We start from the raw sequence: 19,991 nt of genomic DNA, 5'->3' as shown, positions 1-19,991 counted from the left end.
AGACATTGGTCTAGGGTTCCCAGTCCCCTGCCCACTGAGAGGCTTGTTTCCTGGCACCTGTCTCAGACAAGCTTTTCTGTCTCTGCCATTGGGGGAGGGGCATGATTCATTCCGATTTCAGGAGTAGATACATCTAAGCCAAGTTTGGCCTAGGTAGTGTGAGTCCAGCCTTCTCTCTGGCTGCAGTGCTACCCACTTAATACAGCAGTGTGAGCTAGCCTGATATGATCTGCTCTGGCATAGCTGGGCTGTGTAGGCTTAGGTTAGGGTTAGTGTCCTTGCCAACTCCAGGGGTAGTGGGCTGCTGGGCCCCTTTCTATATCAGCTAGCTGTTCCTGCTTGTCTATCCAGAGGCCAGAGGAATAAAGTTTGGGCAGCTATTGGCCCAGCCCCTGCAGGCCTACCAGGACCTCCCCACTTACCCAGCTCTTCTGGGTCTGGTTTGACTTAAGCCTGTCTTGGTGGAGCGGCAGCTGAGCGGATGTGGGGGGTGGCCCAGGCTCTCAGGAATGTGACCCTCCCCCTCTCTCCCAGCTAGCAGTCTCTTGGCCCAGAGACACAGGCCCCACCCTGGCTGGCGTCTCGCCCAGCTCCTAACAGAGCTAGCCTATGGCTGGGTGCTGGTTTTTGCTGCCCTTGCTGCCCCCAGGTCTGCTCTGTCCCCTTACTGTAGGGTACAAAGATGGCCAAGCACACTCCAGCCTTGTACCCAGAAGTAGAGAGGTGGGCCACATGAGTTAGAAGCTGGAGGTAGATGCTAGGCTGCCTTGGCTGCACAGTGTGTAGAAGCAAGCTGCAGGTCCTGTGCCAGGAGACTGTGCCTGGGCCCAGCTGAGCTGGGCAGACTCGTCCCACGAGTCCCATCTTGAAAGCCCCCATGGGTCTCTCTGTTAATTAAATACATTTGTTTGGTAAAAGCAACTAAAAATACTTGCAGCACCAAGGCTGCAGGAGAGGAGCAGGCTAATTAGCGCCTGGCTTGTTTGGGATCTGAACTGTATTTCCGTGCTGATGAGATCCCCTTCTCCCTGCCACTTTCTTGCTGGGGTATCCCTCATCCCAAGACACCAAGGCCAGCCTTGGCTTCTCTGGGTATGAGCCCCTGGTCTTGTTCCTCAGCTATACTGATCACAAGGTCTCCCCCTGCCCTCTTACCTCCGTCCTGCTTTCTTTCACAAGCCTCCTGGTGTCCCATGACAGAGGCTCCTGCTGGCCAGGGTCCCTGCCAGGGTGCCTGCAGCTTGCTGGCAGGCACTGTAGCCCACGGCACCCTACCACTGAGTGTTGGTGTCTGGATTGGTAGAGAAGCCAAGGCACACCCACCTGTCCAGTGTGTCTTGTCCTATCTCCCTGTCCTTGGAGTAAACTGGGTCAAGGACAGTGAACTGGATCAGCCTTGGCTCATTCTTGAACCAGCCTGATTCTTTCAGGGCTTTGGTGGGAAGGTACTTGTAGAGGGCTTGGACCCTTTACATTGGGTAAGGTGGGTCTAGGATAGAGTATTGTTGACCTGCCTCATTGAGCGCCCTTTGCTACTACAGATTCTGGTGGACCTTGCAAACCCCAGCGGCAGGCCAGCCCTGGCTTATGAGAGTGTGGTGGCTCAGGAGGGCAACCCTATCCTGCGTGACCTGGTCCTCAGCCCCAACCGCCAGTACCTCTATGCTATGACGGAGAAGCAGGTAGGTGCTGCTGGCTACTCCGCATGAGCTTTTAGGGTGGCTGGGGTGGGATCCCCAGTCAGAGATCCCAGTTATAAAGAAACTGAGGAATGGCTTGCCTGTAGCCAAGAGGCTGCTTTTCCCCCTGGAGGGGTCCTATTGGTTATAAAACCTGGCATGCCACTCTATAGACAGCTGAGCAGGGGACCTGCTAAGAGATGTGGTTATAAGGCTTCCTGCCATCCGTGTAGCAGCAAACTCCCCAGGCCCTAGTACAGAAGCCCTCTTTCTCTCTGTGACCTCTAGCCATGGAAGTTGGTACTTGGGTGACTGCACTGTCCAAGCACAGGTGCCTTTGGAGGATTGACCTCGGACACTGGGCTGGGCTTACCTGACTCAGCTCTGGCTGTCTACAGTGGGTTGTGGCTATGTCAGTGGTGAGACATGGCCAGCCTGATTTGCCTAGGTCTTTAAGGTATTCTTATGTATCAGCCTTACCAGCTTGGTGCCTATTCCTCCGCTCTATGCATTAATGTCCTAGGACAGATGGACAGATAGTAGCTGGAGGGGAGCAAGCAGGATGTTAACTCTTGCTTCTCCTCTGCAATCCTTCTTGGATCTGCCTCTGGGGTCCTGAGAACTGGAGGAACGCAGACTTGACCTGCCCCTCTGAGCACCACTGGGGTTAGGCCTGGTCTTTCTTCACCAAGCTGACAAGTAGTCCAGGCCATGAAGAAGTGGGAGACGAAATGTGGTCACAGCTGTAGGTCTCAGCTAGCTGCCTACCTTGGATCGATCTCTTGTCCCTAGGACCCACTTGGCCAAGGCAGGGTGACCCAGCCTGGCATTGGAATACACTGAGTTCCTTCAGGATGGACTGGGAGCCTGGGATGAACCTAGATAGGCCTCACACTATGATCCTTCCCCAGGTGACGCGGGTGCCTGTGGAAAGCTGTGTCCAGTATACTTCCTGTGAACTGTGCCTGGGGTCTCGGGACCCCCACTGTGGCTGGTGTGTCCTGCACAGCATGTGAGTCTGGGAGGTCTGGCTTGAAGAGGTGGGTGACATTTGGCCTAGTGGCCCCTGGAAACCTGCTGTATGTATCTCAGATAGTCATAGCTGCCCTAGGTCTCATTTGACCCCACTGACAAGTGATGGGAATGTTATCAGGCAGGGGCAGAGGAATCCATGCCCTTAGCCCAGGGGCCCCTCTCCAGTGACTGGAGACTCTGGACCTATAAGCCCAGCCTGGGCGTATTCTTCCTACAGCTGCTCTAGACAGGATGCCTGTGAGCGGGCAGAAGAGCCTCAGCGTTTTGCCTCTGACCTACTACAGTGTGTGCAGTTGACTGTCCAGCCACGCAATGTGTCAGTCACCATGTCCCAGGTGCCGGTGAGTGTGGCTGTTGGAGGTGGCTGGGAGCGAGCAGTGTGTGAACAAGTGGGGCAGGTAACCACTCACCGTTCCTTCTGCCACGGCCAGCTCGTGCTGCAGGCCTGGAACGTGCCTGACCTCTCGGCTGGTGTCAACTGCTCCTTTGAGGACTTCACAGAGACTGAGAGCATCCTGGAAGATGGCCGCATCCACTGCCACTCACCTTCTGCCCGGGAAGTGGCGCCCATTACACAGGGTCAGGGTGAGTGGGTATTCTTCCTGCTCGGCAGCTGCAGGTACAGGAGGTGTGTGGAGCCAGAGAGCTTCAGAAGGGGTCAGAGTGGAGGTGGGATATCTGCGCTGCATGTGAGGAAAACCTGGTGGTGGTTTGAACACATGCCGTTCTGCCTGCTATGGTCCGTTTTCAATCACTGCTTGGCAAGTAGCCCAGTGAGTCTGTTCAGCCCAGCCTTCATGAGGGGTCCGTATTCTGATTCCTTACTGGCCAGTAAAGGGAGGGGCATCAGCCACCTGAGGCCTAGGCTGGAGGAGTCATGGGTTGGTTTACATCTGGGCTTTCTCTGTGGGGACCAGGTCTGTGGTCTGTGGCCCTGGTGGCTTAGCCTTTATGTTCTGCAGGAGACCAGCGGGTGGTGAAGCTCTACCTCAAGTCCAAGGAGACGGGGAAGAAGTTTGCATCTGTGGACTTTGTCTTCTATAACTGCAGTGTTCACCAGTCGTGAGTGTCCCTAGATCCTGTCCTTGCTGCAGTTGCATCCCTGTGGTCTTGCTGCAAACACTTCTTTGCAGGCCTGCTTTCCTACAGCTGACATCCAATCAAAGAGACAGGATAAGAGGCCCCACAAAAGCAGCCTGCCAGTTGAAGAACTAGCTGGGTAGCATGGACGGAGGCTGTGGTTGGCATTGCAGCACCCGTGGAGAGCTGTTTTAGGAACTGGGCAGGAGTGAGATATGACCTATGAGAAAAGCCCTACTGGCCACCAGAGTGGGGCCAGGGGCTCCAAGGGAGACATTGGTCTGGGCCATTGTGGAACCCAGACATGACAGCTCAGTGTCTGCTGACTCTGGGCCTGGAAATAGTTGCTACATAGTAGGACACCCAGGCATTGGCTTCTGCTTGGTTCTTGGTTCTGCAGTGAGTACCTAGCTTCAGATACAAGGACGCTAGGGACATGTTAAGGTCCAGTACTAGCCAGGGCACTGGTCAAGAGAGGGTCCTTAGAAGACCAGGACAAAGGTGGGGATTTCAGAGAGACATGGGGTTGGCTGGCTTTTCAATTTTGTTTTCATTTATTGAGAGACTCTCAGGGCTTTCGTGAAGTTGTCTTTAGGAGCAAGGTGACTAGAACTGGTAGGGCTGTCCTGTAGGGCAGGGAGGTGTGTTCTGGAGGACGTGAGGCTGTCTCTTTGCAAGCCTCAGGATGGTGAGATGCACGTTGCTCCTAGCCAAGTAGAACATGCTTGGGTAGGACAGGTGGAGGTGGACTGACATCTGAGCAGTTAGGGGAGCCACTCCCCACGTGCACCTATTGAAGTAGGGAGTGTGACATGGGCTTCTGGTGTGCTTACAAGTGCATTCTGGTTCTGTCATGGTGGCTAGGGGTCACTGCAGTGACCAGTACTGGGTTGAAGAGGACGAGAGTCAGGGGAGGGAGGTAGGACCATTCTCAATGAGGCCTGTGCAGCAGGCAGCAAGTCTGGTGACCTTCTCATCCAGGAGCAGCCATTGCAAAGGCCCTGAGGTGACACTTAAAGGAGAAGCAAGCAGCACCCTTAGGTCTTCATGGTGGAAGCAGAAGCTGAAAGTCCCTAGGCCTAACTGTCCCATTTCCCCTCCCTGCAGCTGCCTGGCATGTGTCAACGGCTCCTTCCCCTGCCACTGGTGCAAATACCGCCACGTTTGCACCAACAATGCGGCCGACTGTGCCTTTCTAGAAGGCCGTGTCAACATGTCGGAGGTAAGGCTGGATAAGTGGCCTGGAGGCTTCAGGAGTACCAGTAAGCCTCAGGGTATCCAATACCCATGGGTGGCTAGTGTGCCAGTTGTATACTATGAGGTGTGGTCAAGATGGGGACAACTTCCTGAATGTCATAGCCTGCAGCCAAAGTGGGACCATTTGCTGGTGGTCATGGGTGTCCTTTGTAGTCCTTGGGAGATAGAGACCCTGTGGTAGCTGTGCCAGAGTAGCCTGATGTTTCATAATAGTTCTTTTCCCAGACAGGGAGGGAAGTTAACAATGGAGCTGTGGGGCTTTCTGAAGCTCCACATGGTAATTGCCGCTGAGTCTGACTGTATGAGTGGCAAGCCACTTCTGGAACCTATGACATCCTGGGCATACAGGATGGGAAGTTGGGGCAGGATCCTAGGGTCCATGTTGGTGTGGGGCCAGGACTTAAGTTAGGACCCATTCATCTCACTGTGAATACTGTGCTGGGTGTGGGAAGGGGAGGCCATGAATTCTCTCACTTGTGTTTGTGGGAGCCGCAGCCCACCTGGACTTCTCTGGAAAGCATGGCAGAAGGTCATGTGTGAGTGGAGCCCCATGAGCTGCCTGCCCTCCTCTGTCCCTCCCTGGGACCCTCCTTCCTGTACCCTCCCATTATCCTGCTGCTTCCTGACCTGATGTCTCTTGGGACAAGGTGGCAGTAAAAACCAAGACCCTGGACCTAATGGTGATGGGAGCTGTGACAGTGGGTGGAGCCGGGGACACAGTGGGGTTAGAGGTGCTGTTTCTAGGAGGGTGGCAGTTGGAGAACTGGATCACAGGATCTAGGGTAGGAAGTAGGAAACAAGTCAGGGGCCTTGGGACCCAGCTAGAGCTGGCCTAAGGCCACTTCCAGAGGCCTATGCAGTACCCAGAGATAGCACTGTGCTAGTAGAAAGCAGGCGGGACCCTGTCGGAGGTTCCTGAAGCCAAGGTGGTCCAGTTTTCTTCTCTGGTATCCCTCTAATCCTGCTCTGAGTAGCCCGTCATCTCTAGGAAGTTTATTAACAGAGGAAACTCTCCCTGGAGTGGCAACCCACTCAGATTCTCATACCCAAGCAGCCATAGCATTCTCAGTGGGATGGGCAGCATAGAGCCTGGTTTGTCTGCACAGGGCTAGGGTCAGGGAAGGGGCTTTTGGGGAATAGGTTGATCCCATGTATGCATATTCTAATTTAGTTGCAGCTTTGTATGGAAGATCAGCCGTGTTATACACCCATAGACAGTATACACAATGGCAGGCGGCACGCCCTGTCTCTCTGCCTCTGGCTCTGGGGGAGCTCATGCAGATTCATGTAGTCCTGTGACTTTCTATCCCAAGATCCTTTTCTGTGCCCAGAATACTGACTTGAAGGTGCAGAAAGACTTGTAAACACTCACCTTGCCACCCTGTACTTGGGCTTGCTGAACAGGTAGTGAGATAGGCACCCAGCATGGAGTGGTAGGTCCTAGAAGGAACCTCACCGAAGCCTGGTCGTCAGAGCTCATGCTAGCAAACTGGCATGCCCTAGTAGTTCCACGTTCCAACCTTGCTGTAGGGTGGAAAGTGGCCTTCCACAAAAGACCCATCATATGGCCTCCGCAGTGGCCTGGTGGGTCTCACTCTTGTCTTCTCTCCCTTGCTAAGCCCTAGGATGACCTCTGAGTTCCCAACAGGGAAGTAGACTTGTCTGAATGAGGGAGAAGGCTGTGGGTCAGATGACTAGGAAGCTGTCCCGAGTCCTAAAACATCCTCTTGTCTTGGCTACTTCCAGGTTGGTTCTGGAGTGAAGGCATAGCCAGGAGCCCTTAGGCAGGGACACTGGTTCCGCTTTGCAGTGTCTGCCAGTGTCATTCAGGCATGCCTTGGGCTGCTGAGAAACAAGGAATCAGTTAGACTTTTCAGGGCTGCTGGTCCCTGAGACAATAGACCCCCAAAGACTCTGTGACCTCCTCTCAGCAGGGCTTGAGGTACAAGTAGCTGGTGGGATTAATTCAGCTTGACCTTGTGTGCCCCACGGGTCCCACTCAGCCTGGCCTATGAATTCTAGAAGCCATAATTAGAAGATGGTCTGCTGGGCTTGGCTAGATCAGGAGGCTGGGTGAGGTGGAAGCTACACCTGGAGGTCCAAACAGGTCTTCCATTCAGAATGTGGCCAGTGGACCGAGAGCTGGGAGGACAGTGTTGGATTAGTGGGGCAGGCAGGAGGGTCTGGCTAGGCTCCATTCAGCCATGTCTGCCCTCTGCTGTGCTCACACAAGGGTTTTGCAGGGCTCAGAGGGCAATGCCGGGCTCTGGGCCTGGATGGTAAGCTCAGCTCAGAGTGGCTGTTGGGGGCTCAGGGGAGGCTGAGGCTAAGGCCATGCTGTTCCCTCAGCTAGGTCCCATTACAGCCTGAGTCTTGAGGTATGGCCACAAAGTGCTCCTCAGATGGTATGGGAGACAGCAATGTGGATGTGGCTCTGCATACCAGTGTCTTCACCAGGCCTGCCACCTGAGTGGGGGCTGGTGGCCAATCTTGCCCACTGAGCCTGTCCAGATCTTCTGGGGTCAAACCGTGAGAGGCTGGGTCGGAGATCAGGCTTTCTGGGCCCTGCAGAGCAGACCCTGGGCCTACATCTTGGGAGCCAAGGCAGTCTCCAGGGATCAGGCCTGTTTTCAGCATCCCTATTTAAAGCTGCTCCACAGGCTCCCACGGGCGCCTCCTCCTGAGGCTGCTGCCAGCCATGCTGCAAGCAAGCCGGGCGTTGCATCAGCCATTGTTGCTGAAACCCTGGCCCTGGGGGGCCCTGGGGGGTCCTGGGGGCCCTGGCTGTTTTTCTACAGGGCCCAGGCTATTTTTACACTCTCTGGACTCCCAGTGAGAGCCTGCTACCCAAGCACCCTGTTTTTGGCTCCTGCCTCGGGTCTTTGTAGCTGTGGGCCAGATGAGGTACCTGTGGCCCCTGGAGTGAAGAGTGGGGTCCTAGGATATGGCACGAGTAAAAGGCTAGCTCCATGCAGCCACAGCCTGGTTGGAGCAGGACCTGAAGACCACTGTCTTTGCAGTGCCCAGATGCATAGTGACACAAGGAACCTGGGCTTTGGGAGCCAACATAGCCTGGGCCCCAGTGGATCTTGCCCCTCTTGCTGCCACCAGCCAGACCCAGCTCAGCCAGTGTTTTGCTGTCCTCAGGACTGCCCGCAGATCCTGCCTTCTACCCACATCTATGTGCCAGTGGGTGTGGTGAAGCCCATCACCCTGGCCGCACGAAACCTGCCGCAGCCACAGTCGGGTCAGCGAGGATATGAGTGCCTTTTCCACATCCCAGGCAGCCCGGCCCGAGTCACCGCACTGCGCTTCAACAGCTCCAGCCTGCAGTGCCAGAACTCCTCGGTGAGAGAATAGCACTGGAGTGGGCAGTGGGGTGTACTGTGCTTTGGAGTGGGCCGCTGCCCGCCCGGTCCCAGACCTGGTTTGTTAGCAAAGAAAGGCCAAGATGGCTTATGTGGCCAGGTGGACCCTTGGAAGATCTGAGGGCTCTGTTGGCTTCCTGGCCAACACTGAGTCCTTGGGTGAGTATGGGTGGTGTAGCTGAGTGGGATGGTAGTGGGGCTGCACCTGCACATCAGGTTCTTAAGCGAAATAGCCAGGTAAAGTGACCATAGTCTTTGTCTGCGTGCTTTGGCCACAAAGGAAGACTACCCACAGCATGGCTGTCTGAAGACAAGCAGGAGCCTTACTGGGCGGGGAGGGAAAACCCATGGGGGAAATCTCACCATCAGCGACATTCACAAAGTTGCCACTGAGCTTAGCAAGTCTGGTACTAAGGACTTTTCTAGAGCAGAGTTCTTTAGGGAACAAACCCTTTCTGGATGTGCACAGGGCACCTGAGCTCAGGTTGTGAGCTCTCCTCTGGCTCCTGACTACTGGCAGGCCTCATTTTCCCTGTCCAAGAAGTGTATCATCAGAAGGACAATGAAATTTTTTGGAACAGGCTTAGGCCCAGATTAGCAGAGCTGTTGATGGCATGACTTTAGTTGTCCCCACCCCTGGTTCCAGCAGCCCTTGGCTGACAGGGATATCCTACAGAGCAGGAGCTGGGGTCAGAGTAGACAGCTGTCTACCAACCAGGGAAGGCTACCCTCCCCTTCCACTTGCCGTCCTTCTCTTACTGGCTCCTCACATAACCTGCCCCCACCACACACACACACACACACACACACACATACACACACACACACACATTCACACACACACTCACACACATACACACACACATACTCATACACATACACACACACACACTCATACACACACACACACATACACTCATACACATACACACACACACTCATACACATATACACACACTCACACACACACACACACACACACACACACTCCCACTCCCCTCTGACTCTTACCATCCCCTTCTTGCGTCTGCTTCCTGTGTCTCTCCATCCCTGTATCTGTTGTCCTCTTCACTGCAGACCCCCATCTATCTTCCCTTCAGCAGTGTTTAAAGGGAAGAAAGGGTATCAGGAAATTTGATAGGTTCCAATTAAATTCCTTGAGATAAAATAGTGATGAATTGCTGAGCCACCCCTTTGAGATGCCAAGCTGCATGGCTGGGCCCAAGGCAGTAAGGAGCTGAGGTCATCAGCTGCAGGAAGTGGGAGGCAGCTGAGCCAGGCCAGCGCTTGAGAGGGGCTGTTCCCCTAAGTGCCAGCCACCCTGGGCGAGGCGGAAGGGAGCGGCACTTAGTCCCAGGACGGTGGTCTTTGACCTATGCTCAGGCTGTGGAGTCACAGATATCTCACACCTCAGAAGTCCTGCTACTCAGCAGACAAAGACTCAGGTTCATAGAGCTTTCCTGATGCTTTTGGGCTCAGCTAGCCCTACTGTCCAAGACAGCTGACTGCACCTCTCAGGCAAGTCGGCCCTGCTGTTGGAAGTAGTGTCTGAGATAGCCTCGGACTATAACAGGAGCCTGGCGGTTGATGTGCTTTCTTCGTGACTGTGGGAGAGAGAATGTGACAGGAGGGAGCAAGGCCGTAGAGCTAGGAAAGAAGCCACGTATGGAGAGATGACCAGAAGAGATGTGTGTGTTGTAGTCCAGCTTGCACGTAGGCAAGCCCATTCAGTAGTCAGTGTCAGGGATGTCGAGGGCCCCCACAGGCACCATTGACCCTCCATGTAGTGTGGGGTGGTGGCCCAGCCCCCCAAGTATGTCCACTGTCCCTGCTTCCAACAGTACTCCTATGAGGGAAACGATGTGAGCGACCTGCCTGTGAACCTGTCGGTTGTGTGGAATGGCAACTTTGTTATTGACAACCCCCAGAACATCCAGGGTGAGTAGCAGGGCTGGTGGCCTGGGTGGGTGGATGGTGGATGGGCCATGCTGATTAACCTTCCCACCACCATAGCCCACCTCTACAAGTGCCCAGCCTTGCGCCAGAGCTGCGGCCTCTGCCTCAAGGCGGACCCGCGCTTTGAGTGTGGCTGGTGCGTAGCTGAGCGCCGCTGTTCCCTACGCCACCACTGCCCAGCTGACTCACCAGCCTCCTGGATGCATGCCCATCATGGCAGCAGCCGCTGCACAGACCCCAAGATTCTCAAGGTAGGAGCTAGAGACCCTGTCCAACACCTAGCCCCACCCCTGTCAGCCCACCCAGGATCTCCTCCCACCTGGCAAGGTAGACCTTGCTGTGTCCATCCCAGCCTCTGTCTTCCTGCAGCTGTCCCCAGAGACAGGCCCTCGGCAGGGAGGGACTCGATTAACCATCACTGGTGAGAATCTGGGCCTCCGGTTTGAGGATGTACGGCTAGGCGTGCACGTGGGCAAGGTGCTTTGCAGCCCTGTGGAGAGCGAGTACATCAGCGCAGAACAGTAAGCCGACTAGGGTGGGTGGTGAGGGCCTCGGTGGCCTGGGGAGCTATTTTGAAGTGCTGAGCCCCACCATGCCCACAGGATTGTCTGTGAGATCGGAGATGCCAGCACCCTGCGGGCCCACGATGCCCTGGTGGAGGTGTGTGTGCGGGACTGCTCTCTCCACTACCGAGCGCTGTCCCCTAAACGCTTCACCTTTGTGGTAAGCCCCACCCAATGCCCTCTGCTTCCTACTGCCCCCAGAAAGTAGTTAAGGGTACTGCAGAAGTAGGCCTGGACTCATCTCTAATATAAGACACTGCCCCTGTTGCCCATACCCAGCCACAGGGAGTGGCTACCCCTGCCCCAGGGCTGAATGTGTGGGAACACGGGGTAAGGGGCCCAGATGCTAGAGTGTGCACCTAAGAGGGGATTAATTCCCTCTAATGAGTTATCTTCCTGCAGACACCGACCTTCTACCGTGTGAGCCCCTCCCGCGGGCCTCTGTCTGGAGGTACCTGGATTGGCATTGAAGGGAGCCATCTGAATGCAGGCAGTGATGTAGCTGTGTCCATTGGTGGTCGGCCCTGCTCTTTCTCCTGGTATGGGGTGAGAGGAGTCAGGGGACACAGGGCTTTTCCTCCTGGCTCTGCTGTCCCCTCCTGTTGCCTGGGCAACAGCTATGGAAAACCTGGTTGGGGTGATCACTATGGAAACCTAGAGGCAGGAGAGGTTGCCATGGAGATAGGGGGCCAGCCTCCAGAGTAGGAAGGGGGTGTGGCCTGGCCTCAGGGGTACTGCCTATTGGCTCCAGTAGCTCCTCCTAAGAAGAGGGGGACATCCTTCTTACAAGCAAAATAAAAAGTATTTTTAAAAAGTTTAATAGAGAAAACAGACATCTTAACAAAAGACTCCAGGCTTGAAGTGGATAATTTTAGATTAAGGATGATAATGGAAAGGCCCTTTAAATATTTTCCTGTGGTAATTACCCGTTATCAAACTAATCATTGGTGTTTGTAGTCTGGAGGCTGTGAGGCCTCCAGGCTGCAGTAATATAGCCAAGGGACAGGGCCTCAGAGCAGGTATTGCCTTGCTGACTGCTAATGAAGGTGACCTGTGACCCCATGCTCCAGGCCAGCTTACTGTTGCTAGGAGCAAGGTCTTTTCCAGGTGTGTGTACTGTAGGGAAGAAGGAGCTGGTTTGTTCAAAGCACTTGGTACTAGCGGGACTCTGCTCAGGGCTCTGAGGAAGGCAGTGCTGGCAGGTGGGAAGGGTCAGGCCTGTAGTTTAGTCTCTTTGACCTACAGAGCAATAGGCTGTCATCCACAAGGTGTCTTTATCCCGGGCCTGGCAGGGTGGACTAGGAGGGCTGGCTGGTACTCATTAGAAGATAGGCTTGTGCAGGCTCTCCGGAATAGTCAGCAGCAGTAGGCAGGGTCCATTTCATCCATCTGCATTAGAGATTATGTCATTAGCATATGGTGGAGGGCAGGACCAGGGAGATGAACACCAAATGTAGATGAGACCCAAGGAGGGGGCAGAGAGAGGCCAGTCAGGGTTAGGGTAGGACCAACACTGGTGGGCATTCAAAGGTCAACGTAGTCATCCCAGTAGCCACCTGAGGGAGGCCCAATGGAGAGCTGCTGATGTGTTGACATGCTGCCCTCACAGTGCCCGCACCCATCTTGACCCCATCCCAGGAGAAACTCACGAGAGATCCGCTGCCTGACACCGCCCGGGCAGACTCCTGGCAGCGCCCCTATTGTTATCAACATCAACCGTGCCCAGCTCTCCAACCCCGAGGTGAAGTACAACTATACTGAAGACCCTACTATCCTGAGGATCGACCCCGAGTGGAGCATCAACAGGTAGGAGACCTGCTGTGAAGCCAGAATCACCTCTGTGTCCCCCCACCCTGGGTCAGGGAGTCCCTCTCCACGGTGTTCTACAGTGGTTTGTTCAATGGCAGCCTCCTAAGATCGTTAATCTTGGCACGCCACGCTCTGGCTGAGCGTTGACCCACCTGCTTACGCAGGAAGAGTCTGTCTCGTGCATTTCTAGGCCTAGGGCATTGTCTGATTCCTCTCTTCTTCCTTTAGTGGTGGGACCCTCCTAACAGTCACAGGCACCAATCTGGCCACTGTCCGTGAACCTCGAATCCGGGCCAAGTATGGAGGCATTGAGCGGGAAAATGTGAGTGGCTGCCCTGTGCCTCTGATCCTCTCCCTCACTCTGTTCTGTTCTCCCTCCCCTCTTGGCCATATGGGTATTTCCTAGAGCGGTAACCTCTGCTGCTAACACCCCTGCTTCTGCCTCCCCTTGCTTACCTGTCTGTGCTGAAGCTTTGAGGACAAAGTGGTCAGCTAGGGGTGATCCCTGGGCCTGTCCAGCCCTCAGATTACAAAGAACGGACATCTTGAACATGTGCTTCCTTGGTGCCTAGACCATCTACACAGGGAGCTGTCATTCCCAGGGTGGGGCTGTTATTGGGTAGCTGGCCCACAATAGGAGAGCTAGCCTGCCTGAGGTCCTGGTCCCTGTGTCCCAGAGCTGCATGGTGTACAATGACACCACCATGGTGTGCCGGGCGCCATCCGTAGACAACTCAAAACGCAGCCCGCCGGAACTGGGAGAGCGGCCAGATGAGATTGGTTTCATCATGGACAATGTACGCACGCTGCTGGTACTCAACAGCTCCTCATTCCTCTACTACCCGGACCCTGTACTGGAGCCACTCAGCCCTACTGGGCTCTTAGAGCTGAAGCCCAGCTCCCCACTCATCCTCAAGGTAGGTCTCAGCCACTGTGGCCTCCCACTGAAGAGGCCGCTCTGGGATGCGGCTGGTGGAGACCTCAGGATTGCCCTCATTTCACCCTGACCCCTGTAGGGGCGGAATCTCCTGCCACCTGCTCCTGGCAATTCCCGGCTCAACTACACGGTGCTCATTGGCTCCACACCTTGTATCCTCACCGTGTCTGAGACACAGCTGCTGTGTGAAGCACCCAACCTCACGGGGCAGCACAAAGTCACGGTACATGCCCTAACCTTTCTTTATGCAGAGAGCCCAGAAATCCCTGTCACAGCCTATCTGTGCTCCCCTGGAGCCACCCTCCTGACCTACTGACCCTACCACCACTAGAGCAACCCCACCTCTGAGAAAATCCCTATGGAACTGAGTTCTAATGCAGGTCCCATTCAGCCCTTGCCATCTTCCCTACTTGGAGCCCCTCTCATGACTGGTAGCTTCTGTGCTAACTAGCTGGGCATCTGTCTGCTCATGTCCCAGCATCTTGCACCATTAGCTACTTTTGTTACCTGCTGGAAAGATGCTGCCCACAGTCAGGTAGATAGATGTTGTGGGTGACTTAAGGACCATTGCACAGGGCCTCAGGCTCTGAGGGGCTGATGCCCTCTGCGTACCTCTATCCCATCTGGCAGGTGCGGGCCGGGGGCTTCGAGTTCTCCCCTGGGATGCTGCAGGTGTACTCGGACAGCCTGCTGACACTGCCAGCCATCGTGGGGCTCGGTGGGGGCGGGGGCCTCCTGCTACTGGTCATCGTGGCCGTGCTCATCGCCTACAAACGCAAGTCCCGGGATGCTGACCGCACCCTCAAACGGCTGCAACTCCAGATGGACAACCTGGAGTCCCGGGTGGCCCTCGAGTGCAAGGAAGGTCAGCAGAGCGATGGGAGGGGCCAGAGCCAGGGAGGGAGTCTGAGTGCTGAGTTAGTCACCACTGGGCTCCGGCTCAGTCCAAGGGAGATGACAGATGGCAGGATCGTCCTACTGGTGAGAGGACCGCTCCACAGCTATAATCTAGGGGTTATGCCACCTAATCTTTGTGTCCCTTCTCCTGGTCTGTGGAATGGGCACAGGAACAGTGCCCACTCCCTTGGATATCACATAGTGAGGCGAGGGTACATACACGTGATCATGCTCAGCCCCTGGGAGTCCCAGACTGTTTTGGTGGACAGGAAGCAGACATGAGCTGGGACTGGAGAGTGGAAGCCCTTGGCTCCAACCTACAGAGGGAGATTGACAGTGCAGTGTACACGACACCGTCTCTGCCAGCTTGTGCAGGGACAAGACCTGCTAGAGAGGGGAGGCCAGGTGCCTGGCGGCAACCAGGAAATACAGCCACAGCACTTCACCAAACCTGCTAGGTGCTCCAGAGCCTGCCCTGCCCCTCTGGCTCCCGGTCAGATAGAGGGCAACTACAGGGCTGGCACTTAGGGCCTGCCACTCTGCCCTGTTTGCTTTGACCTTGAGAGGTGGTCAAGCTAAACTAGGGAAACTGAGGCACAGAAAGGCACTTGATTTTTTTAAGGTCAGGACCAGTGATCCTAGCCACACGGTGGACAGACTAAGATAGAGAAGGGGAAGGGGAACCTCAAATGTGCTGCCTGTAACCTCACATTGCCCCGACCCCACATTTGGGCACAGCCTTTGCAGAGCTACAGACAGACATCCATGAGCTGACCAGCGACCTGGATGGTGCTGGCATCCCATTCCTTGACTACCGCACATATGCCATGCGAGTGCTGTTTCCTGGGATTGAGGACCATCCTGTCCTGAAGGAGATGGAGGTAGGACTGCCACCTTAGAGGTCGCTGGGGGCTGGTGGGCAGCCATGGGAATGGGGGTTGGTATGGCCTTCCAGAGAAAGTTGCAGGGCTTGGTCAAGTTGGAAGTATGGAGTTAGACCCATGTTGGCGCCAGCACAGGGTTGGGACCCTAAACTCTGAGACAAAGACCTGATTTCTGGGGCAGGTAGCTTGCCTTGGGTGACACCATTGCCCATAGTGCTTCAGGAGGCTGACAGGAGACCCTAAGCACAGGACAGTGTCCAGGTTTCACCCGAGCTACCTGCCCTCGAGCCTGAGAGCCGGTTCCTCTCCTTGTGTTTGAGTGTGGGGGGCTTTCTGCCACTCCCCTGCCTGGGTTCCGTGGAGGATCCAGGTGCTGAGCTTCACTGTGCAGAGGGCAGTCTGGCCTACCTGTGTGTTCCAGGCCCAAGTAGCTCGGGGTCACAAAAGGCGTTTCCCTTGTCTCAGCTGTTGGAGCTATGTACCCCCGTGGTCTGAGCAGGCCTATGTGTCCCCAGGTGCAGGCCAATGTGGAGAAGTCGCTGACACTGTTTGGACAGCTCTTGACCAAGAAGCATTTCCTGCTAACTTTTATCCGAACACTGGAGGCCCAGCGTAGCTTCTCCATGCGTGACCGTGGGAACGTGGCCTCGCTCATCATGACAGCCCTGCAGGGCGAGATGGAGTATGCCACGGGAGTGCTGAAGCAGTTACTGTCTGACCTCATCGAGAAAAACCTGGAAAGCAAGAACCACCCCAAACTCCTGTTACGGAGGTACAATGGGGGAAGCCTGGCAGGTGGGGTCACCATGGGAGTCGTGGGACCTGCCTGCTGAATGGTGGAAGTGACTCCTCTTTGCCATTTGCTTCTCTTCCCACAGGACTGAATCAGTGGCAGAGAAGATGCTGACCAACTGGTTCACCTTCCTTTTATATAAGTTCCTCAAGGTAGGTAGGCCTTGGGCCCAACGAGTGCGGGGAAGGACTGGGGTGCGGAGGAAGCGAGAGGGCACAGAGGCCAAGGCCTAGGTGTCGTGTCCCAGTCAGCATCCCTGACTGCTTGCTCTTAGCTGTTTCTTGTGTTGATACTTACTACTACAGAGGGAGGATAGACATTCACACTCTGAAGTTGGTACCCACGCTGGAATTTGGATATAAGTTTGGATCTCTGCTTGGTACCTGGAGCTAGCTGCCAGGCTCAGAAGGAGGACTCCACCTAGACAGGCTTCTGAGGGCCTGACTCGGGTAGGGTGGGGTGGGGTGTGAGTCCATCCTGGGCTTCTGGTTCTCCAGAGCTCCCCCAATCCCTGCAGGTGCCAGGGTGGGCTGGTTGACTGAACTGATTGCCTGCCCTTAAGAGACTGGGTAATTAATTACACAGTTCCAAGGTCTCTGGCTTCCTCTGACCTCATGGCCAATGGGATGCATGTCACAAGTGGTACCAGTGGGTCTGTCTGGGGGTGTAACTTGTGCGGGTCAGCCTTATCCAGTACTCTGTGACAAGGGTGTGGCTGGTGCTGAGTCTGCCAGCCACACTTGGACTCTGTCCTTCCCCAGGAGACTGCTGCTGAGCTCTGGGTGTCCCACAAGTGCCAGAACATGGGTCTGCTCAGAGCAGGTCCCTGGTGGGAGGAGAGCCAGTGATAGGACTTGGCAGTAAGAGACAAGAGGTCTAAGGACCAGAAAGGGAGAAAAGTGACCTGGATGGCGCAGGGACAGCTGAGGAGAGGGGGATCTGTGTGTAGAGCAGCCCCCATAATAGTTAATGTGCACATCTCCTATGAAAGTGCCGCCTGTGGACAGTTATTTACATGCTCATTAAAGCAGGCTCTGAACCAGGAGAAGCGAGGCCGAGCAAAAGCTTCGCCACCCCAGCAGCTGTGCCCATGCTGGGTCTTGATGCGTGCTGACCCCGTTTGATCCTCATTCTCCACAGTGAGGAGCGGGTGCAGTTCACCCCGTTGGGTCTCAGATCCTGAGCCAGCTCTGCAGTGTCTGCTGCTGCACTGTGGGGAGGCAGGCCGCCACTGGATGCTGGCAGAGCCAGCTCTGCACCTGTCAGTGTTGGGCAGAGGGAGCAGAGCCCATCGGGCATCCGGGACAGCCTCACGGAGGGGCATTGCGTCTCAAGGCAGCCGGCTGGGTGTAGGAATGATGATGGCGTGGGGAGAAAGGCCACTGAGGGAGCAGCAGGAAGGGAGAAGCAACGCTTAGAGAAATGAAGTGTGCCTTCTGCCCCGGGTCTGCTTTTAGGTCCTTTTGCTGCACAGTAAAAAATGATGCTCCAGGAGTGCGCCCAGATAGGCCTGGGCTTGTTCTCTCCCTGTCTATGGCCACTGAGCCACACACAGAGAAGAGACGCTTCAGCACCTCCCTTCCCTGAGCTGCCCAGGAGATTCTCCTGCCCATAGTTCTGCCTTTGGAGTCTAAGTCACATTGTACGTAGCTTCCCAGAGTGCTTTCTTTCAGTCACAAGACAGGTTCCTCCACCCTTTCATGGCTCAATAGCTGGTCTCTTTTTACCATGCCACAGACTTTTAAAATGTTTTGCTGGATTAAAATATACATAATACAAAATACACTACCTTCTAGATTTCTTTGAAATTACATGTTTATTTCTTTGTTATGTGGTGTATACCACAATGCACACGCGGAAGTCAGAGGACAGTCGCAGGAGTGAGTGCTCTCCTTTCACCATGTGGGTCCCAAGCATCAGACTCAAGTTGGCAGAGATGGCAGCAGGGGCCTTTACTTGATGAGTTATCTCACCGACCCTTACCTTATTTGAGACAAGGCCTCCCTAGATACCCCAGGCTGTCCTCGAATTCATGACCTGCGTGCTTCAGCCTGGAGTGTGTACAGGTCACTGGAGCTAACACATCTGTAAAGTGCAGCCCTTGTCAACATCATCTGCACCATTTGTCTTGTCTTTATGTCCCTTGTTCCTTGTAGTGTTAAATAATTATAAAAGAGTACTGACGGCCAGGCCTCTACACCACTCCTTCCAAGTATCCAGTAAAGCATGACTCTTAAACTTGAATAGTTAACCAAATATCTTGATGTATATAAAACTCCCAATTACATAATGCCAATTTACAATGATAAAATCTCATCCCAATTATCTAATCTCTCCAAAACACCAGAACTACATCAGAAGCTCTGCTCCGCTCATCTTGTCCATCGACCCCTTTCCCTTCCTCCCTCCTTCCCTCCTTCCCTCCTGTCCCTCTCTCTCTTCCCCTCCCCCAACCCCTTACTTCCCTTAGCTCCTCCTCCTCCTCTCTCCCCTCCAATCACTGGCCTCTCCTTGCCTCAATGTGAATGAATAGGAAATATCTTGCAACAGTCCCTCTCCCCTCCTTCCACCTTTTATCATTTCTGCCTCTGAATTTGACTGATGTGGAGATTCCCTCTAAGCAGAATTTTCCATGATGCCCTTGCATTGCTGACTAGCTTACCCCAGGTGTGTGGCTGCAGAGCTGTGTCTATTGACAGATGTGTGCAGCCTGCACTGCTACTGTGCTTTCCCATGGGTCAGTTGCTTGTGGTCAGCTCCAGCACAGAGTATGTAATGGACAACTGTTACAGAAATGCAGGTGTGTTAAGCCATCAGCCACTCTGAGAAGCATGAGCAGTCTCTTCTCATGCGTACTGACCCTGAATGAGAATCACCCTGTCTGGCTGGCATAGCCTCCATGACTAGGAGGACAGAAGGGGAAGCAGAATGCATGGGACACTCAGGAGTCGGCACTTGGTCAGGTCTGAGCCCATCCCCTGCTCACAGATACTTGGGACTAGAATGTATGAGTGAGGTAGTTGCTCTACCTGTCTGTCAACAACAGCACCTGTGAGGTAAAGGGGCAGGGTCCCAGCTCTGATGGTCACAGTCATCAATATTCAGTGTGGATCACTGAACTGAATGGAAGCAAATGTCCACAGGTAGAGGAACAGGTTTTGTTCATATTTTTTGTCTTGAGTTCTGGATGCATTGGCATGCTGGTCTGAAGTTCTGGCTTAAGTGACCCCCCCCCCCCAACAGCCTCCCAGGCTGTAGCTGCCACGCCTGTCCCCAGTGCTTTCCACAGGGGTCCTGGTACCCCCACCCTGCTCCTCACTCCTTTTATCCCACCCCAGGAAGGTTAGACCCATGTCTTCAGGTAAGCTGGCACACTGGTACTGTCACTTTCACTGTCCTCTGTCACACTGGCAGAGGCTATTAGGGGAATGTGAATTCTCCCCAACATAGCAGGCTTCTCTGGAGCTGTGTGCTGTGTGGGCTTTCAGAGTGAGCGCAGGTGCCCAGGCAGCCTCAGTTGCAGCATAAGGTGTGCTGACACTAGAGCCTATCCTGGCCTGGGTGCCAGGACACCGTCGCTGGAGGTGTGCATGGGAACGGACAGCACAGCTCTCTCTGGCTGCCATTTATTCTACAAGTCAAACAACTTACTTGACCAGCCGCTTTCATCTTCTTTGAAGCCACAGTTGTGTGTTTTCTAGGGTTTTGTTTTTGTTTGTTTGTTTGTTTGTTT

The 19,991-nt window shown here is 54.6% G+C and overlaps 1 protein-coding gene across 1 annotated transcript in view; it reads left to right on the top strand.

The window, feature by feature from the left end:
- Plxna1 (plexin A1) overlaps window positions 1-19,991 on the top strand; it is a 46,624-nt gene that overhangs the window by 16,790 nt on the left and 9,843 nt on the right. The window contains exons 4-23 of the mRNA XM_052174297.1: window positions 1,542-1,682; window positions 2,591-2,691; window positions 2,932-3,055; window positions 3,146-3,299; window positions 3,677-3,776; window positions 4,902-5,016; window positions 8,199-8,399; window positions 10,261-10,357; window positions 10,433-10,626; window positions 10,745-10,896; window positions 10,978-11,098; window positions 11,341-11,477; window positions 12,577-12,744; window positions 12,976-13,069; window positions 13,425-13,664; window positions 13,764-13,907; window positions 14,315-14,549; window positions 15,320-15,462; window positions 15,981-16,237; window positions 16,344-16,410. Coding sequence (XP_052030257.1) covers window positions 1,542-1,682; window positions 2,591-2,691; window positions 2,932-3,055; window positions 3,146-3,299; window positions 3,677-3,776; window positions 4,902-5,016; window positions 8,199-8,399; window positions 10,261-10,357; window positions 10,433-10,626; window positions 10,745-10,896; window positions 10,978-11,098; window positions 11,341-11,477; window positions 12,577-12,744; window positions 12,976-13,069; window positions 13,425-13,664; window positions 13,764-13,907; window positions 14,315-14,549; window positions 15,320-15,462; window positions 15,981-16,237; window positions 16,344-16,410 — 2,985 coding nt within the window. The remainder of the gene's footprint in view (window positions 1-1,541; window positions 1,683-2,590; window positions 2,692-2,931; window positions 3,056-3,145; window positions 3,300-3,676; window positions 3,777-4,901; window positions 5,017-8,198; window positions 8,400-10,260; window positions 10,358-10,432; window positions 10,627-10,744; window positions 10,897-10,977; window positions 11,099-11,340; window positions 11,478-12,576; window positions 12,745-12,975; window positions 13,070-13,424; window positions 13,665-13,763; window positions 13,908-14,314; window positions 14,550-15,319; window positions 15,463-15,980; window positions 16,238-16,343; window positions 16,411-19,991) is intronic.

This window comes from Apodemus sylvaticus, chromosome 2 (assembly GCF_947179515.1).
Source record: "Apodemus sylvaticus chromosome 2, mApoSyl1.1, whole genome shotgun sequence".
NCBI lineage: Eukaryota > Metazoa > Chordata > Mammalia > Rodentia > Muridae > Apodemus > Apodemus sylvaticus.
The sequence above is the reverse complement of the archived record's forward strand: the minus strand, read 5'-3'. Positions and strand labels throughout refer to the sequence as shown.